Source organism: Cyrtonyx montezumae, unplaced genomic scaffold (assembly GCF_038088225.1).
Source record: "Cyrtonyx montezumae isolate F1298 unplaced genomic scaffold, pur_monq_1.0 scaffold_2, whole genome shotgun sequence".
Taxonomy (NCBI): domain Eukaryota; kingdom Metazoa; phylum Chordata; class Aves; order Galliformes; family Odontophoridae; genus Cyrtonyx; species Cyrtonyx montezumae.
This window is the reverse complement of record NW_027071936.1, coordinates 66,368,260-66,391,334: the sequence shown is the minus strand read 5'-3', so window position 1 is coordinate 66,391,334 and position 23,075 is coordinate 66,368,260. Positions and strand designations below refer to the sequence as shown.

At 44.7% G+C, this 23,075-nt stretch overlaps 1 protein-coding gene across 2 annotated transcripts in view; it reads left to right on the top strand.

The window, feature by feature from the left end:
• The window catches only part of SLC4A11 (solute carrier family 4 member 11), an 86,936-nt gene that overhangs the window by 20,314 nt on the left and 43,547 nt on the right, over positions 1-23,075 (top strand). The window contains exons 3-6 of one of the 2 annotated variants that reach the window (XM_065735987.1): positions 6,404-6,556; positions 17,624-17,670; positions 21,937-22,168; positions 22,751-22,813. In XM_065735987.1, the coding sequence (XP_065592059.1) occupies positions 6,404-6,556; positions 17,624-17,670; positions 21,937-22,168; positions 22,751-22,813 (495 nt within the window). The remainder of the gene's footprint in view (positions 1-6,403; positions 6,557-17,623; positions 17,671-21,936; positions 22,169-22,750; positions 22,814-23,075) is intronic. The other variant, XM_065735988.1, reaches the window with a different exon arrangement.

Sequence of the window (23,075 nt, the reverse complement as noted above, 5' to 3'; positions counted from 1 at the left end):
AAACCACAAGAAAACCTCCTTGAGCACAGCTACCATAGCTCTTCTCCAAGCAGTGTGTATGGAGAAAATGTCTTTCTAGTCCCAGGTTCATTCTGGAGGCATTGGGAAGCTAGTGTATCCTGAATGTAGCATATGAAGAAGCATGGAGGTGTGGTATTGAGGAACATGGTTAGTGGGATGGGTCGGGAGTGGACTTAGAGATCTGAAAGGTCTTTTCCAACCTTAATGATTCTGTGAGTCTGTATGCTTATGCTGACAAAAAGTGCTCAGTGTAACGAAGGAGCTCTTACACAAGCTCAGGAGTCAGATCTGGACCCTTCTTGCCAATTTGTTGTCAGCAAGCCTTAAGCAGTCCAATGTCACAGCCTACAGACAGCTCCTGAGCACTGGGCTGGCAGAACCTCATGGCTGCCTGCCACAGGGTGGCTAAACCTTCCTGGGTTGAAAATAGTGAGCATTGCCAGGGGATCTCTCAACTGTGAACCAAAGGACAAGCTTAATGTTCTAGCAAGCATCCAGCTGTATGCAGAACTGCTTTATTTAATCAGTGTGGCTTAAAATTTTAATTTTGGAGAATGCCTTGCATAATGTGAATTGATAGCAGCCTTTGCTACAGCACTATTTTTTTCTTGTCTGACATAAAACCATTTGTCAGAAGAAGGAATATTTTCATGTCTGCTTTTCAGACTTGAGTTACCAAGACACACATGCACGCACAAAACCAACCACCAAACCAAAATGGCTTTGAAGATTTACCTCAGCAGGCACATGTAAAATCTAGTCAAATATCTACATGAAAACCTGCTCATATATCTATACAACTGCTCTTGTGTCTCAAATGACTTTTCGTTAAGTAATCACACTAATTTAGCTGTACATATTCCTGCTCATTGCAGGGAAATTTGACTAGATGACCTTTAAAGGTCCCTTCCAACTCTAAGGATTCTATGATTCTGAATCAGCATGATGTGTGACCAGAAGCTCGCCCTGGTTAGCATTTCTGTGTCTGTGTGCAGGATGCTATTTAAATTTTCATGGCTGGAAAACTGGTAACGTTTGTGCAAAGTGCTTCCAACCATCTCTTGCATCCCTTGATTACTTTATCCCTGCCAATGTTAACAAAGTGTGAGGTTATTTGCCCTTGAGAGTCAACAAGAGCCCCTGTTCTTGTGCAGCATGTAAAGGTCAGTATGGAGGTGGTGGCTCCATTATTGAGTTTACTTTTGCACTTAACAAGGGGAGTTTGGGTGTTATCTGAGATGAGCTGAATCTACAAGCCTGCAGTGCTCAGGAGACAAAGCAAACCCTCTGATAACTTGCAGCTCAGGTAGGTTGCTTTAGGCTAAAGCCCTGTTCTTTTCTTGAAAATTAAAGCCTATTGTTGGCTAGAAGCAAGCTGAAAATCCCCAGAACTGGAAAAATCAGATGAAACTCACTTGTTTTAAGTGCCTGCATCAGAACTAGTTTGCAGGTGATACCCGTATCCCAGTTATGCCTTTTAGAGCAGTGTAAGGTGTCCCTGCCTATAGCTGGGGAGTTGGAACTAGATGATCTTAAAGGTCCCTTAAAACCTTTCCATGACTCTAAATCCCCTTACTTTTAAAAGCTACAGTATGTATATTGTTACTGTTCCTGTTAATCTTGCTGTAATTAATTTCACAATTAATCTTTGTTTCCTTTTGAGAAAGTAGGTATGTTTCTAGGCTCTTTCAATCCAAGAACCTCCAAACTCCTATGCTCGATTGAAGGACGTAGGTTAGTGGGCTCAGTGATGATGGGTTGAAGGTTGGACTTGGTGATCGTAGTGGTCATTTCCATCCTTAATGATTCTCTTTTTCTTAACTGTGGCAGAGCTGCGTGTTTGGTTTATGTGAAGTTTGTAGCTTGAAATGCAAAGAGTAAGGCCAACCATTCCATTTCAGTTCAGAGTGGATTAGGATTAGTGACAAAAACATCCAAAGCAGTGAAGCTGGAAGGAAAGCCTTTGCATTTCCCAGGGTAGAAGTCTGGCTGAATCTGACAGGAGTGCTGTGCATGTTATTGATATTCTGGTGAGGTGACCCATGCTGCATTGGGAAAATGACCGTTCTGCAACTAGCTACCATCTGTGCTTAGAAGTTGCACTAGAAGTCATCTTAAAAATAATCTATTTCTTACAATGCAATGAACTGATCTTATTGAACTGCCAATTGTATGAGCTCAAAAGATCTCTTCTAATGACACTTCGCTTTCTGGAATTGAGATTTCATGAGAGGGGGAAGCTACCATTTTGGAAGAGGAGCTTGGGAGCTGGGTTTGGATGAAGGAGTTGACGTTGGTATGTAAAGCTGAGTGCTGTAAGTTGGAACATTTGCTTTTCTGGACTTTTAGCTTCAACTAGTCTTGGAAGTTGAGGGTGAGATTTCTTGAAATTTCACTTAAGCAACCACTTAAGTGTTTGTAGTGTTAATCTTACGTGGTCCTTCAAAAAGAAAGCCTGAATTTTTTTTTTTGCAGAGATTTGTCAGAAGTTGCCAGCTACTGTTAAGCTTTGATCCTGGCCTTCCTATTTTGCTCTGCTGATCCTGGTGTGTGGATGCATCTTCTCACCTATGCAACAATTTCTGCCAAAACATCTTCACCAGCTTCTCTACCTAAATTTAGAACTCCTCCTATGTATCACAGGAGGAGAAATACCTGTCTCGCCACAAAGACTCTTCCTTAGCACAGGAAAGCAAAGAATCTAAACTGCAGCAAAGTGATTAGATGCATTTGCACTCCTAGCCTCGTGCTGGCAGATGCTGGTTAATACCACGACTGGTGGTGTGCCTCCTTGTGAGGTACACCAAAGGGTTATGGTATGGCTGTGTCTGGCTTGAGGCTCATAGCTTGGGATGTGGGATGATATCATGAGGAAAAAAGCTGCATTTTTTTCCTAGAAGGTTTTTTATTAAGACTTTGCTTCCTTGGAGTCTGCAGCCCTTCCTAGGGAATGCATATAGGGATGAAGTTGTACTTCCTGATAACTATTCCTGATTTTACTGCTGCAGCTGCCAGATGCTACTAACACATCAGTGGGAGAACTACTGCCACCTCCAATGGCTGCAGCTCTAGTTATTGTTCTCCCAGTCAGAGCCCAGGGCTTCTACAAACCAGCTGAAAAGAAAACAATAATAAAAGCTGCAGGGTAATTATGTCATCTATGCTGCAGTGGTTGGTAGTAGCTATGATAAAATGGATGGGAGTAAAGAGAGAGACTGGGATGGATACTGGGGTGGAAGAAGTCAGGTATGAGCCAGGAATGATTTACAGGGAGTAGGGTGATGAATTAGTGATTTAGAGGAGAATGGGGATGAAAAATTGCATTTTTCTTCACAGTATCTTCCCAGAACCTGCATAAAACTGGGTAGGGGCTTATTTTCACATTGCAGGTGACAGGCTGAGGCACAGGACTTATGGTCAAGGCTGCTTCTGACTGCCTGCAGTTAGGAGTGGATTTTGTTCCTGCAGGATGGTGCCTGTTCTTGACCACTTTTTTTTCATGCTCTTCTGTTTCTGTCCGTTATCAGATAAATCCTGAGGTGAATTTTCTTGACTGTAGTGTTCTTCAAGGTTCAGGGGGGCTCTGCTGATTTGATCTTTGCAGCCAACCTGACCTTGATTCCTGAGTTCAGGCTCAGACTCTGCAAGATCATTGGTATGGTGCTTCCAGATTCTGAAGGCTGAAGGTGGCACATCCTCTGCTCAGAGAGGTCTGAAACATTGACCTTGTCATGTAGGGTGACACAGATTGTTGGACTGATGGGAGAAAGAAGCTGCTAGGGCTGGAGACAACTTTTATGCTGTCCTCAGAGTGAAGACATCTGCCACACTCACCTTGGGGGGGGGGCCCGGTGCTCGACAGGTATAAGTTGCTCACAATTTAATAGCTGGCAGATGTAATAAGCTACTGGATTCAAAACAGGAGCAGTTAGAAGCTTTGAGGTGGTTTAGTGATGAAGCAGACACCTGTCTGGGAGTGCAGCCCAGGTTTGGGATTATTTGCAAGCAGTGTTCTGTCCGTCCCTTGCCCAAGGGACGCGTGGCTCGGCTTCCTTTTGTTTTGCTCTTTCCTCCCCTTAGGAGGGAGGAACTGAGGATGCTTCCCTTGCCAGAGTCCTTGCTGACCTCTGCCCAACCCTGGGATCTTACTCCACCCTTGCCCTTCTTTCAGCTCCAGCACCATTTCTCTCCCATTTCCAGCCTTCTCTGCTTTCAGGGCTTGGAAAGCAAACGTACAAGCTTTCCTGCTTTGTTCTTACCTGAGCCTTAATTGTACTGAGATAGGTTGAGGAGGGTCAACCATGTGCTGTGTGCTCAAATCTCATCTCACGTACCTTCTGTCTGACCCACTCAACAGTGAGGACAGAGATGAGACCTGTTCTGACATCTTCCCTGGGGCTGCTGTCCTGGATGTGGTTGAGGCTAAAACCATGGAGTTTTGCTTACCTTAGGCTGACTTTCTTTTAATTTTTCTCTTTGTAGGGCTGCCTGAGCTCTCCTGGCATCAGGGTGCTGTTGACACTGATAGTGCTTTTTATGGGTGAGGAGAGGTTATGGTGACTGTGTATTTTGGAAGAGCCAAACCCCAGATCTGGCACACTGCTTGAGGCTGAAATGTTTGCACGGTGGTTTATAGCACAGGCTTCATATGTGTCCTAGGGCACATCTGCCAGTCCTATTTCATGCCTGGTGGTGGCTGTGATGCCAAAGTACCTTCTGTGCTTTCATATCTCCCTATCTTCTGTCTGTTTTGGGCAACAGGGATGCAAAGAGCTGCCTAAGCACCATCAGCAGCAGAGGACAGCACTCTGCATGGTGCTGGCTGACTGACAGGCTGAGGAGAGATAGCAGGAGCTTGGACACTTCTTAAAGCCTTCAGAACGATTAATATGGATCAGTTCATGTTTCCAGTCACTGAGGCAGAGGTGGTGAGGGGAGGTCGAGGTTTTGGGGTTGGTTGGTTGTTTTTTATTTTTTTGCATCCCAAACCTCAGGCAAATTTGAAGCTGTGTGAAAGCTTGAGCCCCTTGCGCCCTCCAAGTTCTCCCTAGGAGATGCTGAGCAGTCAGGAGGAGCGTGCCGGCGTGCAGCTTGCAGCAGGAAGGGCTGCAGCCCCTGTCCTGCCTTGCAGAGTTCCTGTTTGTGGCTTCCCTTGTTCACAGTGTTTTGTTTTGTTTGCAGTGCTGAGCTGTTGGCTCAAGAGCCCTGCGAGACTGCATGCACTGCTTTTAACTGCTTCCCCTCGTGCTGCTTCATGCATATTTGCTTTTAAAAAGCCATCAATATTTTAGAGTTTCCTTTCAATCTTCTGCCTCAAAGCCTACCCTCTTTGTTCTGCAATAGTGCCCAAAGTGAGATAATGAAATATATTCCTAATTCTTCAAATTAGGCATCAAGGGCTTGTCAGGAGATGGATAGGAGCTGCTGAATAATCCTAGCAATGTGTTAAAAAAAATTGACGTTCTGTAATATCCCTAATTCTTCCAATTAAACATAATACGTGAGTGCACCACAAGAATCCTCCAGCTGCTTTGCAAGAAAACATCACAGCAAACCAGCTCTACTGCTGAATGCGACTAGGTTAAACTCTAATTAAAATGTTTCAAGAGGGTGAGGAGTTGTCCGCTGTAATTAAGAAACTTGTCTTTTTCTCTGCACTGTCCCCTCCTGTGACGTGCTGCTCAGCTCTGTGTGGAGCTGTCTGTCTGTCCATCTGCATCTCCTTGGAAGCTGTTTTTCCTCCTCGATTTGAAAGCACTGGATTGCCAGCACAGTGACTGCCCTACCATGTGCTGAGTGGGTGAAGACCCAAGGGTTAGGGCTGTGGCACAGCTGAAAAATACAAACGTTTGGGGTCTGCAGGCTGAGTTTTCATCCAGGTTTTGGATCGGCGGGAGCCCGTTGCTTGGTGGTGTTATTCTGCTGAAGGCCTGGCTCACTGCAGGCCTGAACTTTTCCAAGCAGGCACAGCTGCTCAGTGGTGTTCCTGGAGATGTGTTGTGTCCCAGCCCCACCAATAGGGTCTTAAAATCAGTACCCTCCCCTTCTCCAGGCTCTGGTGCAGAGCTCCAGAGGGGTTTGGTTGGTTCCGTTAGGCCGTTGGTGCCTGAGCTTGCAGGCTGCAAGCATGTGGCCGGACAGAAGAGCCGCCATGCTGGACACAGGCTCTGCTGCCTGCTGTGGGGACCCATGTGGGAACCTGCTATCTCTTCCCTGTGGCAGCTACCCCGAGAGTGCACAGAGAAGGGCCTTGCAAGGCCGTGGGGCTATGCAGGCTGTGTACCTTCCACCATTGTCAGCATCTGTGGGTTCGTATGTGTGCCCCTATGGGCCTGACACAGCTCCTGGTATGGCTGTAACTGTGTGCCCCTCTCGTTGGCAGGGTACCTCAAGTGTGACACGGATGATGGCTGCGAGGCCAAGGAGGAGACGGGGGGAGAGGAGCTCTTCGATGCCGTGAACTCCTCCATCGTTTCAGGGGACAGCATCCGGTTTTTCGTCAACGTCAACCTGGAGGTGCCACCCAACGCTGCTGGTGAGTGATGGACCCCAGGGTTTGGGAGGGGGCACATAAGCAGTACCTCCCCCTCCTCTGAGCATTTTGGTTTCCAGCTGCGAGTCCTTCTGTGCAATTTTAGGAAAAACCACTAAAAACAGGCTGCTGAGCTGGTCTCGAGCCATCTGCATCAACATTCCCTTTCCTTTTCCCAAAGCATGAAGTGCTCACCCAGTGCAGCCACCTGGGCTGTGCAGTACAGCGATGTGAAGCGTTGGGCTCGGTGACTTTGCAACTACCTCTGCAAAATTAAGACATAGCTCTGAGTTTGGAGCCTGGGGCTTTTCAGTAGCAAAAGCAGGATGGTCACTGGTGGGGAGATAGTTCCTAGTGAGATATGAACTTTCTTTTTGGGTCACATTCTGTCTCTTATGTAACTTCAGTGTCATCCTGATGCTTCTAAAACATGAGGAGCTGAAGTTTTTTCATTTTACATAAATTTAACATGCTAGGGGTGAGTCGAGGTCAGTCTCTGCTCTCCAGCAGCTGCTGGTTTAAAAAAAGCAAGTGTGCAGAGGGGCTTTTGGTGTTGCACGTGCCTCTTGGGTTTAACTGTGCTGGCTGCAGTCAATCCCCGCACCTGCTGCATTGAGGCAGATATTGAAAGTGAGTGGGCAAACCACCTGTTAGACACTTCTGGTACAGGTCAGGCCCTGCAGTGTAAAGCAGGTGATCCCCTTTTGCAAACATAGCTTTGCATCAGCAAATATAATGGATGTTCCTATGTGCCTTGCCTTGTTAAGCATGTGAATCCAGGACTGTTGTTTTGCTGTGATAATCATGTTGAGTGAAGCTGGTCCCTGCCCTTGGCTCCTAGGGAAGGTACAAACCACAGGATGACCTGATGCTGGTGAAACTTGTGTGCTTTTGGCTATATCTGGGAGACAATTTGAAAAACTGGCTGGTTGATCAGTGGAAACAAAAGGCTTCAATTGTTTGGGCAGTTTGTGTTGTGTTTAAATGATTTTCACTATGTCCACAATGTATAGAAATGCTGTCATGTGCCAGGCTCTATTTATGAACATAAAACAACCTGTTCCTAGGCCCGAGTGCCAAATTCCCCTAAATCTTCTTCAGCAATGTTTGTACCTGCTGCAGGACACTGTTGTGCAGGGGAGGGAGGGCCTGTGGGATTGTGTTTGCTGGTACTGGTGCCAAATGAACAGTGCAGTACCCTGGGACTGCTACTCTCTGTGCTTTTGCCCCATCATGTGGTTTTAGCTCTGCAGTGTGTGTGTTGAATGGTAAAGGAGGTAGGGTAGCAAGCCTGGCTTTCATAGTAGGCTGAAGGGAAAAAAAGAGACTCTGTAAGCTGGGTTTCATCATGGCAGCTGGGGGGTGGCCTGGAGCCTGCTTGTGTAGTTACTGCTTTGGAAACGAGGGCTCTGGGTTCTACTTGGTCTCACAGTATCAGGGAGTCCTCTAAGTTTGCTCCATTATTTATGGATTACAAGCAAATCCTGACAGATCTACAGAGTGCAGTTGCTGGAAATGGTGATGCAGAAAAACATGTGGTGTGATGCAGACCTCTGCCTGACTCTACTGGTCTGCTTTCTGGATCTGAGCAGTGACGTTACCTTAAGGATAACATCTAGCAATTTTCAAGCCTGCAATTTTACAAATGCCATCTTAATTGAAAGACTTAAGGTGAACCACTGTGCTATGATGAGTCTGGACTTAATGCCTTGGGGTGTGTTGTTTGGGGATAAGGAATGTATGTGCTATGGATTCCTCTGCATGTGAAGAAGTTTGACTTTTCTTGTGTGTCCTCCTGGGCTTTTTGTGAATGTTTTCCCTTCCATTCAAAAGAGGACAAAAAAAGAAGTTGCATATTTGCTTCAAGCAGTGATATTTGTGGTGGAATTAGTTGCATCTTTTTTCTTCTGTTTGGGATGCTTAAATTAAAATGGACTTCTGATGTGCTGGAGTCTCCATTCCAAACACAAGGATGGAGATCTTAAAGCCAGGCTTTAAGAAGGAAAGGTATAAAGTGAATCTTTTTTGTTTGATAATGACCAAGTAGGGCAGGTATCAAAAATCCAAGTTCTTCAGTGAGTATCAAGCATAGGCTTCCTCAGAATCTAGGTGTTTAATTTATCCAGGCTGTCAGCTCTTCATCAAAGATGCTTTTGAAGCATCTTACAGAGTTGTTTTTTTATACATACTAAATTTTCCTCTGGATGTAGTGGAGGCATAGCTGACTTCTCAGGTGGTTGAAAGCAGCTGAAGAGCTCTTAGGGCTCACCTTGGCTTGTAGAAGCAGCCTGAACTGCTGGGGGGAGGGGGGGACTGCAAGGGGGGAGCAATCTTTTGCAATCTTTTGCAATCTAAATTCTTTCCAGAAGTGAAGTTCAACTATACCATGACAAAGGTGTTTCTGCATGTAATGTTCCTTGCTGAACTCTGTAAGGGAGGGAGGAGGTTCAGAAATTCCCTTACATTGCTGCTGTCTGGTTACTTTGTTCTACATCTGTGCTTTAATCCCTAACCCAGCATTGTGAGCTGTGCAAAGCTTGTTTCTAGCTTTGGGGAGGGAGGAAAATGTAAGGTTTTCTCCAGGCAGTGTGAGACCCTTCCCTACACAGCTCATTTTCAACTCCACAGTGAGCTCGTGCTCCAGAGATTCTGATATTCTTTAAACACAGTGGAAAAGTGAATGTGGGAATGACATCTTTTTATCCTCATCTTGTTTTCTTGCTTTCTTTAAGCTGGTTAAATGAAGCCTTTGAGTCTAAAGGCCTCTTTTATATAGGATCATTGAGGTTGAAAAAGACCTTCAAGATCATCAAGTCCAACAGTCAACCCATCCCCACTGTGTCCCCAAGTGCCACATCTCCATAGTTCTCAGACACCTCCAGGGATGGTGAGTCCACTGCTTCCCTGGGCAGCTTGTGCCAGTGTCTGATCACTCAAAGGTTTTTTTTCCTATTTGTGCCAAGGAGCTTGATGTTGTCCTTTTGTGCCACGTGGACTGCTGAAGGCCATCTGTAAAGATCTCTCTAGTACTGTCTGTGTTAATTTGGTCTCTAGTGTTTGATGTATATTTTGCTTAAAACGTAGCTGCTTAATCTCTGGCAGAACTTAAGGGGACTTAAATATCTGTGATCCTCTTCTGATCATTACAGTTTGCTCTCTTGGCTGAATGTGGTATCCAGATTATTTTCTGTTGGAGACCTTATGGCAAACACCAAGGTTTCTACCTACCTTAGCATAGCAGTGGTCCAATAATCCATAATTGCCCCCTGTGGAGGGGTTGAGTTGGTACTGCAGGGTCTGGATGCTGGCAGGTAAAGTTAAATTGAATTGTAGACATGGTGACAGCTCTGCCATCATCCTGTTGAGCTGTTAATCTTCATATGATGGATGTACAGCTTGCTTCAAGCATAATTGGAAGCACTTTACTGTAATTCTGTTTTTAGAGACCTCTGCATGGGATTAAGTATTGAGCTGACAAAACATAGTGTGGCCCATAAAACCCTGACAATTAACCATTGTCATAGAATGCTGGGCTGCAGGCACAGATGTATTTAATGCAGGATAAAAGAAACCTGAAGAAATCTAGGGCTTAAAGTATTGCCTGTCTCATTTTTTAGTTAATACTGGTTGATGTTGCATTGAATGTTGAGCCTAAACCAGTGCAGATGCACAGGTACTAAAATGCTTCTCGATCTTGACACTTGGGTCCTTTATCTGAGTTTTATTGCTTCCTTGTGGAAGCCAATAAAAACTTATTTTATTCTCTTCTGTCTCTGAGTCTTCCAGCTTGTGTTTTGGCAATGAGGCATCTGTTTTCAGCAAATAGAGAATCATAGAATATCCAGAAATGGAAGGGATCCTCATAAGGAAAGAATCCAGTTCTGATATTGGTATTTCCACCGCGAAGGTGGGTTGTTCTTTGAAACTGGATGCTTTAGCATCTCAAGTCTGCATTTCAGAGCAAAGATCAGGATGGTTTATGAAGTGACTGAGACATGTGCTGAGATAGCAGTGAAGGTGTATGAGCAAAATCATAGATTCAGTAACGTTGGAAAAAAAAAAAACCTCCAAGATTATTGAGCCTAACACATCCCACCATGCTCACTGACTGCTTCCTTCATTGCCACATCTCTGGAGGTCTTCAAGAACTGTGGAGGTGGTGACTTCACCATTCCCTGGGCAGCCAGTGCATTACCACTCCCTTGGAAGAGAGATTTTCCCTAATGGTAGGTCTGTATCCCACTGTTGATAAGTATCAAGTCCTGCACTGAATGAAGTTATTCTTCTCTGTCATCCCTGTCCCAAATAAGGAGTTCTCACAAGAGCAACAGAGAAAATCAAGCTTGATGCTCCAGCTGGGAACTGGTGATGGGGGAGCATCAATGAGTTGGTGTGCAGTGGGGAAGTTTTCCTCTCCAGATCCATGTGTTGCAAGCTCTGGATATTTTGTAGGATCATAGAATATCCTGAGTTGGAAAGGATCTGTAAGGATCATCAAGTCCAAGTTGTGTATTGTCTTACAAAAATCATGCAAGGGTGCCTGTGGCTTCTGCCCTGTTCTCTCACCTAGAGGTGTGCTAAGCCTTCTGTTTCAATGTTATCTACAATTTTACTCAAGTCTTCCTGTATTTTACATGTAAAACTGTACCTAAATTCTCCTGGAGCCAAGTCTGCAAGTGTTCTTTCAACCTTCTACCAAATCTTCAAGCTCATTGGCTCAACTGCTTTCTTCCAGCTTCACCTGCAGCACCCTAGGAAATAAATCCCTGCAAACTAGTGCAGCAGTTTGGTTCACAGGGAGTCTGAAGGTTGGTATGTGTGTTAGCTCAAGCCTGATATCACAGTGGCTCTGCAGATTTTATGGGGGAGATGGCATTGCAGGTGGGTTGTGGTGGTCTCACCTGCTTGGCAGGTCCCTTGAGTCATCTAGGCAAGTAGCTTTGCTCTTGAGACCTTGTTTTTACATTTTGGGGTTTTATAACAGCTGGGGTCTGTAGTGTTTCCCTGAACCTGAGCACGGTTTGTCAGGAGTTGGCAGAGCTGTAGTTGTTCAGCTTCTGCACCATGCATTTCTGCTTGCAGCTGCTGGTTGTATCAGTGGCTTTGGCTGCAGAGGGCTGCCTCAAGTGTTTTTAGGGCTGGGGGTGAGGGGTGGGAGAAGGCAAAATCCCTCTGGCAGCCCGAAGCTGATTGGGAGGCAGGATGTGGCTTTGTTAGAGCAGGAATGGGGGGCGAATGGCGGAACACGCTTTACGCTTCACGAGAAATGAAAGCCTGTTCCACCCTGTGGACAATTGATCATTCCTAGATACGGGGAATGAACAGTTTCCTGTAATGCACTCCGGAGCCATGCACGTGCACAGCAAAACACGGGGCTCTGGCTCATGGCTGGCCCCGGCCGAGGTGGCGTTTTTTTTTCCTAAAAGGGACAAGGAGAAACACTGGATGCTGGCGCCAAGGATATTCCAGGGAGAGTAGCATCCAGAGACAAGTGGTCTGCGCCTGAATGGGTATCATTCTGCACACAATAGTCACATTTCCTCACATTAATACCAAGGTCCTTTTTATGTCTTGAGGCACAATGCTGACCCACGCGTTCCATCTGATAACTCCTGTTTTAGCAGTTTGATGTCAGGGTGGGATGTTGGACTCCTGAAGCTTCCTATACTCTAATGGAAAGTGGATGCACCGATTGTGTTGGGGGGGATGGACGGCCTCCTTCCTAATTTCCTGGCTGGGGTGTTTTCAAAGCAACCTTCGCAAAGCTGAAGGAGGTGGGGGTGGGAGTGCAGGCAGCTCTGCACAAAGGCTGTGATCTCCTTTTTGGGCCCTTTGCTTTTGGGACAGCTTCCCCAAAATTTGGAGTGTTTTATCCTTCCAGTTGGCTTAGGGATTAGCTTTTTCCCCCTTCTGCCTCTAATTTTATCACAAAAGTTATTGTAGCTTTTTCTATTTTTTTGTTGAAAATTCACTTGTGTGGTGTGTGCATGTTTGATTTGGGAGGTGTGATGAGCGGCACAGTACTCAACTCTACTGTCCTCTCTGTGCTGCCTTCTCCTTACCCTTTTGCAATGACCAGAGAGGAGTTCAGAGCAGTAGTCAGCTGTTCCAGTGTCTGTGCTGAGCATTATTTGGGTGAGGACTTTCTCCCCACCCTCTCTGAACCAGAGACTGGCAGCCAGTTTCTTACTGCCACCTGCCTTTGACCTGGGTGTCCTGATATTAGACTTTCTCCTGCACCTTATCCCACTGCCCCATCTTGGTGATGTAGGATAGTTGGGATGCAATTATCAAACAGTTATGTTCAACCAGAATTCATCAAGTCTGATGAGAATGAGGCCAGACTCAGCACAGATACTGTAGAACAGCAAAGGATTCCCTTGAGATGCTGTTTGTGCAATGCCAGCAAGGAGCCAGTGGTACTTCTGCAACTGCTAATGAGCTCTTCTTGTGACATGTGTTGATGAGATTTAATTTTGTTTTAAAGGTAAGAAATTGTAAAAGTGAGATTGCTTTTGCTGCTTGCAGTGTTGTTCAATGCAAGTAATTGGAGCTTGTATTTGCTTAGGGCCCTGGAGAAATTGCCAATACCTAGACAATTTTTCATTTATAAAAAAGAACAATCAGTGCTCAAGTACTTCTTCTTACATCAGATCCTCCTTTTTTTTTTTTTTAAGACTATGAAAATGCTGAGATAGTGTTCTGCTGTCATTTATTAGCCTGCTTACCCAGATAGGCTGAGGGGTGCACGTAGATCCAAAATAACATGCGCTGACACCTCTGCAGTCAAAAACATTCCTGTTCTCCAGTTTGCTTTCCCACATTCTGAAGAAAAGATGCTGCAAATAGCTCCTGCAGAGCTGCTTTGCTCTGATGGCTTTAGGTCTTCTCAGGTGTTGAGGGTAGCACTGGGCACCTGTGTAAAAAGGAGTGGAAAGATCACAGAGTCATGTAGTTGTTTGAGATGGAAGGGGCCCTTAAAGGCCATCTGGTCCTGCACTCCTGTGATGAACAATGACAGCTCCATCAGGTGCTCAGAACCCTGTCCAGCCTGATCTTGAGTGTCTTCAAGGAGGAACATCTACCACATTTAAGACAGAAGGTGGAAAAACCTTTATCTTTGGCATAAGACTTGCATGGGTTTGTGGGTTTGTTTTCAGGGCTGCCTTTGCATAGAGGCAGTTAGACTGTCTGTATCACTATCAGTAATGTTTTATAAAGGCAGCCAGGGTGGAATTGCTTTAAGGTACAGGGAATAAATTTCCTGCTGCATTTCTTGCTTCCATGTATGAAGTCACTTTGTTCATTCCACGACTGGTCTGACTTCTGCAAGTGGAGGGAAAGAAAAAAATGGAGGCATGCCATGGTGTCCCTCCAGGGCTCTGTGTGTGCTCACATGAGGTCACGAGAGCAAGTCTAACGTTGGCAATTCATCACTGTTACTAACACTGATGTTGACTGCTGGCAAGCTGCTTGCAGAGCATTTGGTAATGCTGTGTGCATGGATGCATACCTCCTAGAAATCTGGGCTGTGTGTTGCCTTGGTGTGATCCCAGGGAATGCTGGAGATGTGTTGCTGACTTCTTGGTTATCCTCTGGGCAGAACCTGGAGCACAGCCTAACAGATAAGGTCTGCAGCTCTGTTTTCTCTGTGTGAGAGGACAAAAGTAATAAAATACCCATAACCAGCTTGCTTGCCCAAAATAAACTTGTGCAGCCTGCTTTGTTCAGCATGCAGAGCTGTGAAAATAGAAATGGGAATACTATGTGACCCTGACCTCTCTGTTTAAGTATACTTCATTCTGACACTCAGGTATGAAATTATTCCTGGTAGCAAGGTGTAACTGGTGGTTGATAGGTTGGTAGGATCTGCCTTGCTGTAGGTGAATCTATGGCTCTCTGCACCCTTTTTGCCTACAGTGAGGTGCAAAGGTTGGGGTTGTTGCATCTTTGTGACCCCTCCAAAACTGGAGGGGGTAGCAGTAGTGTCGGGGGGAGAGGAAAATAGACATCAGGGATCTTAGGCTTGAGCCCAGCTATCCCTTAATAGAGATCACTGGCAACTTCCTGCATGGTTTTACCCTGGCTTGCTTATCAGGTTCTTCTGTCTGCAGTAGGTAAAGTCTTTTAAGCTAGGCACAAACACACCTGGGGGATGTGTATTTTTTCCCTATTCTTCATAGAATCATTAAGGTTCAAAGATCACCAAGCCCAACCCATCCCCATCATGCCAACTAAACCATATCACCATGCACCTCTTCTCATGGTTATGGAGCATGTCCAGGGATGGTGACCCTACTGTCTCCTTGGACAGACCATTCCAATGTCTAGCTGCTGTTTCTGAGAAGGATACTGGGAAAAATTCCAACCTGAACATCTCCTGGTGCAACTTGACCCATTACCTCTTGTCCTTTTGTGATTCCATGTTGTTGTTAGTTTGCAACTGTCCTTCAGCACTTAAGTCCTCAAGATGACAGCCTAGAGCTGGGATGGTGATATCCCTCAGTTTCCTCTCCCTGAATTGAGCTGGAACAGTGTGTTGCTTTGGTGAAATGATGAATGAGGCTCCCAAAACATCACCTCTGTGCCCAGAACAGCATTTTCTGAGAGGTTTGAAAGATTCTGCTCCAACAGACATAATTAGATGTTTTTGCTTGTGTTGATAAAGCATCATTCATGATGAGCACTTGAGAAAGCTGTCAGCAGAAAGGGTTGATATGCACTTGAAGCTGATAAGAGGAGCCAAGAGATGCTGCATGATAAAAGGACAACACAAATTTCTGTTGCATTTGCATGCACCCGAAGGCATGGTGTGAAGGACAGACCACAGATATCAGCTTTTAACACGTGCTTGCTATTATTCAGGATTGTGGGTATTTTTTTTGTCTCTGGAACTATTTCATGCAAAAGCTGAAAAACCAAAACACATTTTCTCTTCAATGAATATTTATGGCTTCCAAATCTTCCAGCATACTTCTGCATGTGTAATTAGGCTGTAAATTGAGTAAGTGAGTGTTGGAGAACTACAAATGTAAAAGCCTGGGGAAAATGCTTGATGATTCTGGTTTAGTTGCGTGCTTACTTCTTAATAATAAATAGTATTTTCAAGATAAAACAGCTTGTGCTTTCCAAAGAGTGTGTCAAAAGCAGTAATAATTGGAGCTGTTGTGCTAGCAGACTTAAGTGATGCTCTTAATCACATGTGGAGTATCCAAGTGTACTTCAGAAGAAGTTGAGTGATGTAACCAACGCCTCTGAACCATTTTATTCAAAGATGAATGCAGTCCTCTCCCTCTTTTCCTCTCTGTTCAATCAACTCCGTTCCCTGCTTGATTTGCCAGTGTTTTAACCTTTTGTGTGAATGACTTGATTTCCTATTTGATCAAGGATGATTTAGTTTAAAGCAGTGTTGTGTGCAATGAGTTGGTCAGTTCTTAAAGCTCTGTGTGTGAATAGAGTTGAATCCTCACAGAATTATGAAGGTTGGAAAGCACCTCCAAGACCAAGTGCAGCCCATCCCCACCATGCTCTCTGATGGTGCCCCTCAGTGTGACATTCCCACAGCTCTAAAATACTTCCAGGGATGGTGACTCCACCATCTCCCTGGGCAACCTGTGCCGGTGTCCAGCCACTCTTTCTGAGAATATTTTTCCTAATGTCCAACCCAATCCTCCCCTGGTGCAAGGTAAAACATCAACTCTGTCCCTCTAACTGCTACCTGGGGGCAGAGATTGACCTCTGTCTCACCATAGTCTCATTTCAGGCAGTGGCAGGGCATCATAAAGTCTCTTCTGAGTATCCTCTTTTGCAGACTGAACCATCCCAGTTCCCTCAGCTGCTCCGCATAAGGCTTGTGCTCCAGACCCTTCACAGCTCTGTTGCTATTCTTTGGACAAACTCGAGGTCCTCAATGTCTGTCCTGTAGTGTAGGACCCAAAACAGAACGCAGCACTCAAAGTGCTGAGTTCAGAGGGCAGCAAGGCTGAGCTTATAGTGGGGTCAGCCTGTGGAGTGGGATTGAAGCAGTTCTGAGAGGCTGGGACTTGGAAAACCAGGTATGTAGAAGAAATGAATCTCCCGTGAATGACTGCAGCTCCGTATTACATCCCTGTACTTTTCCACAGCCTGACACTGGAAAGGTTTTTTGGTCTTGAGTGGCTTTCTTTCATGTGCTCGCTACGCTTATTTGAACAAGGACTGTTCATAATCCCAGTAGCTGCACAGTCCTGTGGTTTCTTTTGAAGAGCTGGAAGATGAAGATTTTGAGAGAGGGGTTGAACAATACCTGCAGTGTTAGTAATGCTGCAGAGAAACCACTGTGGCTGTGGGCATTAAAGAGGGAGCTGTGGCCAAGATGCTTCATTTGTTTTTTAGCTTATATCACAAAACCAGCTTCATAGGCACCCTAAGACAATGTCAGTGCTGTTCTTTGAACCAGCAACTCTTGTATGCCTCTGTCCCTGTAACTCAGCTTGATAGTGACTGACAGTTAATAGTCTCTAAACAGCAGTTTGCTTTCTCAAGAGCTCTGTTCCTTTATGCTGAGATTTATGGAGGCAGAGTGGTGAGTTGATGGGACACTAATGTGCTCATCCTCGAGTCACTGCATGTGATCTCTCACAGCCTGCTCTCTTGGAAGTGCCTGGGTGTTATTGTTGACTTTTTAACGAGGACAATGGTTTCCAAACGAGTGTGACTCATGCAATCTTAGCCTCAATCTATCAAGCAACGATGCATGGGATTAAATGATTACCTAAAGTATTAAGAATTAGATTTGGGGGAAGCTGTGGGGAGGGGGTGGGTAGTAAAGGGTAAAAATACATAGGGAATTTGAAAAACAAAACAAAAAGCTGCAAGACTTAAATTGTGACTGATTGGATACTGGTAGAAGGCTGCTTATGTGCTTGCTTTATATTTCCTAAGTGGGAAATGTTATGAAAATTGAATCTCTGCTTTTCTCTAGGTCTAGTCCTCTGTCTGCCAAGAGTGATGCTTCACCTTGTTTTGAGCCTTGTGCTGCCTGTCAGATGCCTGTGATAGTAACACTGCTTCCCTTTTTTCCTTTTCCAGCTGAAAATGAAAGTGCTGGCTGCGTGTTACTGCACACATCGAGGAAGGTAAGTAGGGATTCCAGATTATAAACTCCACCTAGAAGCAGAGAAAAGGATCTTGAAGCACATTTTGGGAGTGAGGAGATGTTTTTAAGCAGGATATATTAATACCTTCTTCCCTAAATTCCTCAGTCTTCATTTAAAAATATGAAGCCAATGTGCTGCTTGTTCTCCAAACAATTTCTCTGTAATCCAGATTGTTTCACTGTGTTTTGTCCCATACAATTCCTTGACATGTTAATTCATCACTTTCTCTTCTGCAGCTGCCTGCGAAGGGATCCAAGCATACACCACAGAGACTCAGGCTGCTTAGTTCCCCTCCAGCTGAAAGCACAAACACCCCATAGACACTGCTGTGACTTGATTTCCTGTTTATTCCCACTAATCAGATCTGCCTCCATGAGGTTCAGCAGGAGTGAATTCCCTGGAAACGCTCAGTCTAGGAGGACAATTGGGAAACAGTGCTTAGTTTACTCTCGAGACAGTAACTTGAGAATGATAAGGCAGAAACATGAGAAACCTCCCATAGGCTGTGTTACTGCAGACCTCCAACTATGAAAGTACAAGTATGCAGAGAGGAAATGAACTGATATTTAATATCACTTGCAGTCTTGATCTTTGGGGCCGAAGCATGACCTGTGGTGCTTTAGGCTGTCATCTCTTGTCCCACCTGCAGGCTGGAGGATCTGGCTGTGTAAACTTGTAGCCTTGCTGATGTTGGCCAATTTAATATTGCGTGCTTGTTTAATTTGTCTTATCTAATACAACTGCCTAAGCTGCTTTGAGTTGGTTACGCTTGACTGAAAGTAACCTAAGAACTTGATCGCTTAAGGTGAAAATTCTAAGCCCAAATGCAGGATCTACTGATAAGGAACTGTTGGAAGCTCAAAGTGTCTTGTCTTGCAATTTTTTTCTTCAGAGCTGTAGGATTCCTGCTTTTCTGGTGTGAGCATTTTAGTGTGCTGTAGAGCAATGAATACCAGAGGGGATAGCATGCTTTAGCAAGGCTAAAGATAAATACTATTACTGTGTTGGACAAGTAAAATCCTTGTGCTTGATGTAAAGGAAGTTGGGTTCTGGGTCACAGGAGAAGGAATCACTGGAAGAGAAAGGGTTTGGTTAGAAGCTTTGTCTGTAGACACTGCTTTTCAGGAGTGTCCTCATCCTTTGATATTCCATGGCTCAAGGAGTGCTGGAAAGGCAATCCATGTCTTGGATGAGTTCGGTATGTCCCTTGATAGGCACATGGGGAAGCTGCTCACAGTCTGAACTACTTAATGACCATCCCAATATGCTTCTGAGGAAACAGCTGTGAGTGTCTGGCAGCAGCAGAGATGGAACTATGCTCAGGACAGTGTGGTTTTTGGGAACACCTTCCCCCAAGGTTTTTGCAGCCTCTCTGAGTGGACTTTGTCTATGGAGCAGCAGGCCAGCAGATGACATTGATTTTTTTGGATGTTTTTGATGAGTGTTGAAAGCTCTGTTATGCATGGATTGTGTGCCACTTGGTCTAATGGGTCCTGCCTGCATTATGTTAGGGGAGGCTGTTTCAGTGTGTTCTTATTCCTGATGCATGACGGCCTCTCTTCTTGCCATGATGCACAGTACAGCTTTGCAATTAAGGAAACACACTACTGTTAAAATGACTATTGAGTAGCTGTCTTGAGTTTCTTGCTAGGCAGTTTCCAGCATCCAGTATCCTGGAGTGACTTGACTATCTAGCTAAAAATATTTGTGAGGGAGTAGTCATTAATTTCTCTTTAAAACAGTGGGTGTCCTGACTGGAACAGGTTCTGTTGGAGCTATCTCTGAGGTGTTGCTGTACCAGCAATTCAACTAATTTGCTCTTGGTCTGCCTCAGCTGGTGAGCAGTGTATTTATATCCTCTCACGGTGGCGTGTTGCCCTCCAATGCTTCATTTGTATTTCTTGCTTGATGTTATAGGATTGATAATGGGGATAGTTACTGCACTTATTTCATATAATAGAACAGGAGCAGGGGAATAAAGCAGGGCTGAGGTATGGAAAATGATTTACAGAGGTGTTACTAGAAGGTTGTTGCAGAGCTGAAGTTATCATGGAATCCTTAGAATTGGAAGGTACCTTTAAAGGCCATCTGCTCTCCTGACACAGCAAGTAAATGGTGCTGTCCTGTGCAGATCAGTGGAGGATCAGTGTTGAGATGATGTGGGCAGATAATAGCCATCTGCTGAATGCCTCTGATTAATTTCTGCTATCCATCAGCCAACTTCTTGCTTCTGTGGAGCTGCTGCTGACTTCTCTCAAGCATGTGAGGAATTGATGATGTGAAGCTACTTTTGCTTCCTTGAGATCATCGTGATGCTGTGACATTCCAGTTCTTAACCTCCTTCATACTTTCCTTGCTCCCTCCTGTTTTTTGTTAAATCATAAAATCATTAAGGCAGGAAGAGACCCCTGAGACTACTAAGTCCAACCCCAACCCATCCCCACCATGCCCATTGACTGTGTCCCCAAGATCCCTATCCCTGTAGTTCTGGGACACATCCAGGGACAGTGACTCCACCACCTCCCTGGGCAACCTGCACCAGTGCCTTTCCACTCTTTAGGAAAAGACTTGTTTCATGAAATCTGGTTAGAACCTTCTCTAAATGCTCTATAGGTAACTTAACCTCTCCACTGTTTGAACACCTGTCCTAGGTTGGACCCTGCATGCTAGACAAGATGGAAAATGTCACCTTTAAGAGAGAAGTTATAGTCAGCTGGTGACCCCATGAACAGAAATATTACAGATGGTGATAGGTGTTTAACCTCCACTCATGCAGTGATAGCCTAAGATGGATTGGCCACTTGCAGTTCTTTCACCTCCCACCTTAGGTGGGATGGTGACATAGCTGTGTTGCTATCTCCTCTCCTAAGAGCAGATGGCATTAAAATCCTTCAGAGAATCCTCAGTCTCAGTCCTCCAAGCCTGTGTAAGAAGTGATTGATGCAAAGTAAAACAGTGTTAATTGCAATGGATGTGTACTGACAACTTGATAGTTGCTGTGATAATTACAGTAATTAGTGAGATGTTAGCATTTTTCTTAGTGTCTAGGCTATAAATGGAAAAGGTGGAGTGGGTATGTGTGAAAGGAAGGGATCTATGACTCAGGCTGTGTGGTGGTCCCTATAACATGGGGACAACGTGCCAAGGTCTTTGTTGTGGAGGCAGCATGGTTTCAGTTTTATTAAAGCAGCTTGGGGTTTACATCTTACTGAGTCACAGGGGAGCTGTAGGTTTAAATGCATCTTTAAAATCCAGTCCTCAGCCTCCTGGTCTTCTCTGGCTTCCTGTGGGATGGAAGATCCATATAATGAAATGCAAGTCCTGTTTCCTTGTTTTACCTCAAGCTGTTGAAGGAGAGGACAGGACTGTCAGTCCTTGACTCACCACAGAGTGTGCTAACTGCGTGTGTGGATTTCTGAGAACTGTGAAATGAGAACAACAAATCTTTAGTTTGATAATTCAATTAACAAATGTCATACCTGACAAATGAAGAAAGGAATTGAGTTTCTGTAATACAGCGTGCTTGTTTCTTCTATCTACAAGCCTGACTGGGGCAGCAAACAGACTCATCAGAGACACTACTGGCCTTCTTGTCACCTGTTTTTTCCACCTCTCGCTCACTGATTCAAAGCTAAGTGTTATGCAGAGAGGAAGAAAACTTCCTTGTGAGTAGGAACAGTAAGAGTTTAGAAAGTGTAAGACATTGGGCTGTACAGGATTCCCACATCTCCCTCTTCAAGCTCCTGAACTAGGAGGACAAGGAGAGATGGCTCTATGGGAAGAGCTGACCTAGGATGTCCAGAGAGGCATGCTAGCAGTTCTTCACTCTGCTGAGCTGGGAGTTAATGGCAGCTTTGCCCGTGTCATTGCAAATGTGTTGAATTTTTTAAACCAAAAGAAGGTTTAAGTTGCTACCATAAGCATGCTGCCTTTTATCTTAGGAAATAAAATTGGTTTATTTATTTTTTTTCGTGACTACATTCAACATCAGGGTATAAACTGGGACTAGGCAATCACTCATGGTGACTCAATTAGCATAAGCCTCAAAATTGCTTTCTGATGAATTAACAGTATTAAAAAAATGAAGCTACTAATACAATGTGACCTGAGAAGAGTGATTCTAAAATCATTGGTTTGTTGGCAGTGATATCAGAAAAACCTGTTGTCTTGTAAACTACAAACCTATAATCCTTTGTCTGGTGTTGTGTACAGCTGTCTAATACTCTGACCTCCTTTTTAATACAGTACCTGAAATTAAAGAATTTTGAGGAAGAAGTCAGAGCCCACAGAGACTTGGATGGGTTCTTGGCCAGAGCCAGCATCATTCTTGATGAAACGGCCACTTCTTTGGATGATGTTCTTCGGGAGATGCTGAAACATTTTGCTGAAGACCCCGAGAACACAGAGCCAAGCTGTAACTTCGAAAAAATCATGAGCACTTTATTCACGGATTCAGGGACCCCGCGAGAAGGGAATGGTAATCAATACTTGATTAGTTTCCCAATAACTGTTGTTAGTCACCCTTTTCGTGGGTGGTGTGTTGACCACTCACTAATGCATGCTCCCCAAATTTGCATGTTGCATGCAATGCTGGGGGTTATTTGGTCTCCTAGGCTGAAGGGCCTCATCTCCAAAGTTTTGTTTAAGCAGGGTCTTGTCACTGTTTCATTTAGATGAGATGTACTAATGTTCTCCTGGGGGAGAAGTTTCCAGCATTGGTATTCCCTGTCAGTTGGACAATTGCATTAGGAGTGATTGTTGTTTAAAAAGTGTCAGATGTTCTCTGAGAGATGCTTTCTGGTGTCCCTTGAGAAGTGGCTTCTTTGCCTTGTGATTCTCCATCCGAATTCACACAGGTTGAGGATCTGTGTTGAATTAGCAGTTCTTTTGGAGAAGGTTGAGCTCAGTAAAAGGAGCAAGAGGCTCCTTGGTCCTCTCTAGAAACTCAAAAGTGGGGTAGACTTAAAAACATTGGCTTAAGTGTCACCTTGCATAGCCTAAAACACTGCCTTTTAGCCCAAGATGAAAAGAAACTTAACTAAGCATTGTTTCTCTGTAGGCATCCATGACGTTTCAGAGCCAACAGGAATGAATATACAAACATGTACATCGCACCTCAAATGTAACTGTCACAGCCTGAGTGAATTTGTTTAACAGATATGTCAAGTCCTGAGCATGTAGTAAGCATGTTCATGCTTTGGTTACTTCTTGCTGCCTGTCTTAGAGCTTTGCATTTGTATCTTGAGTTTAGGCTTTCTGCTGATATAGAAACACTAAGCAGTGCCATAAAATGATTTGAAAGAACAATGATTACAAAGAGGGGAGAGAGAGGGCATGGGAGTTGGCAGATGAAGCCTCTTCTAGTCCTGTGTGTGTTGAATAAT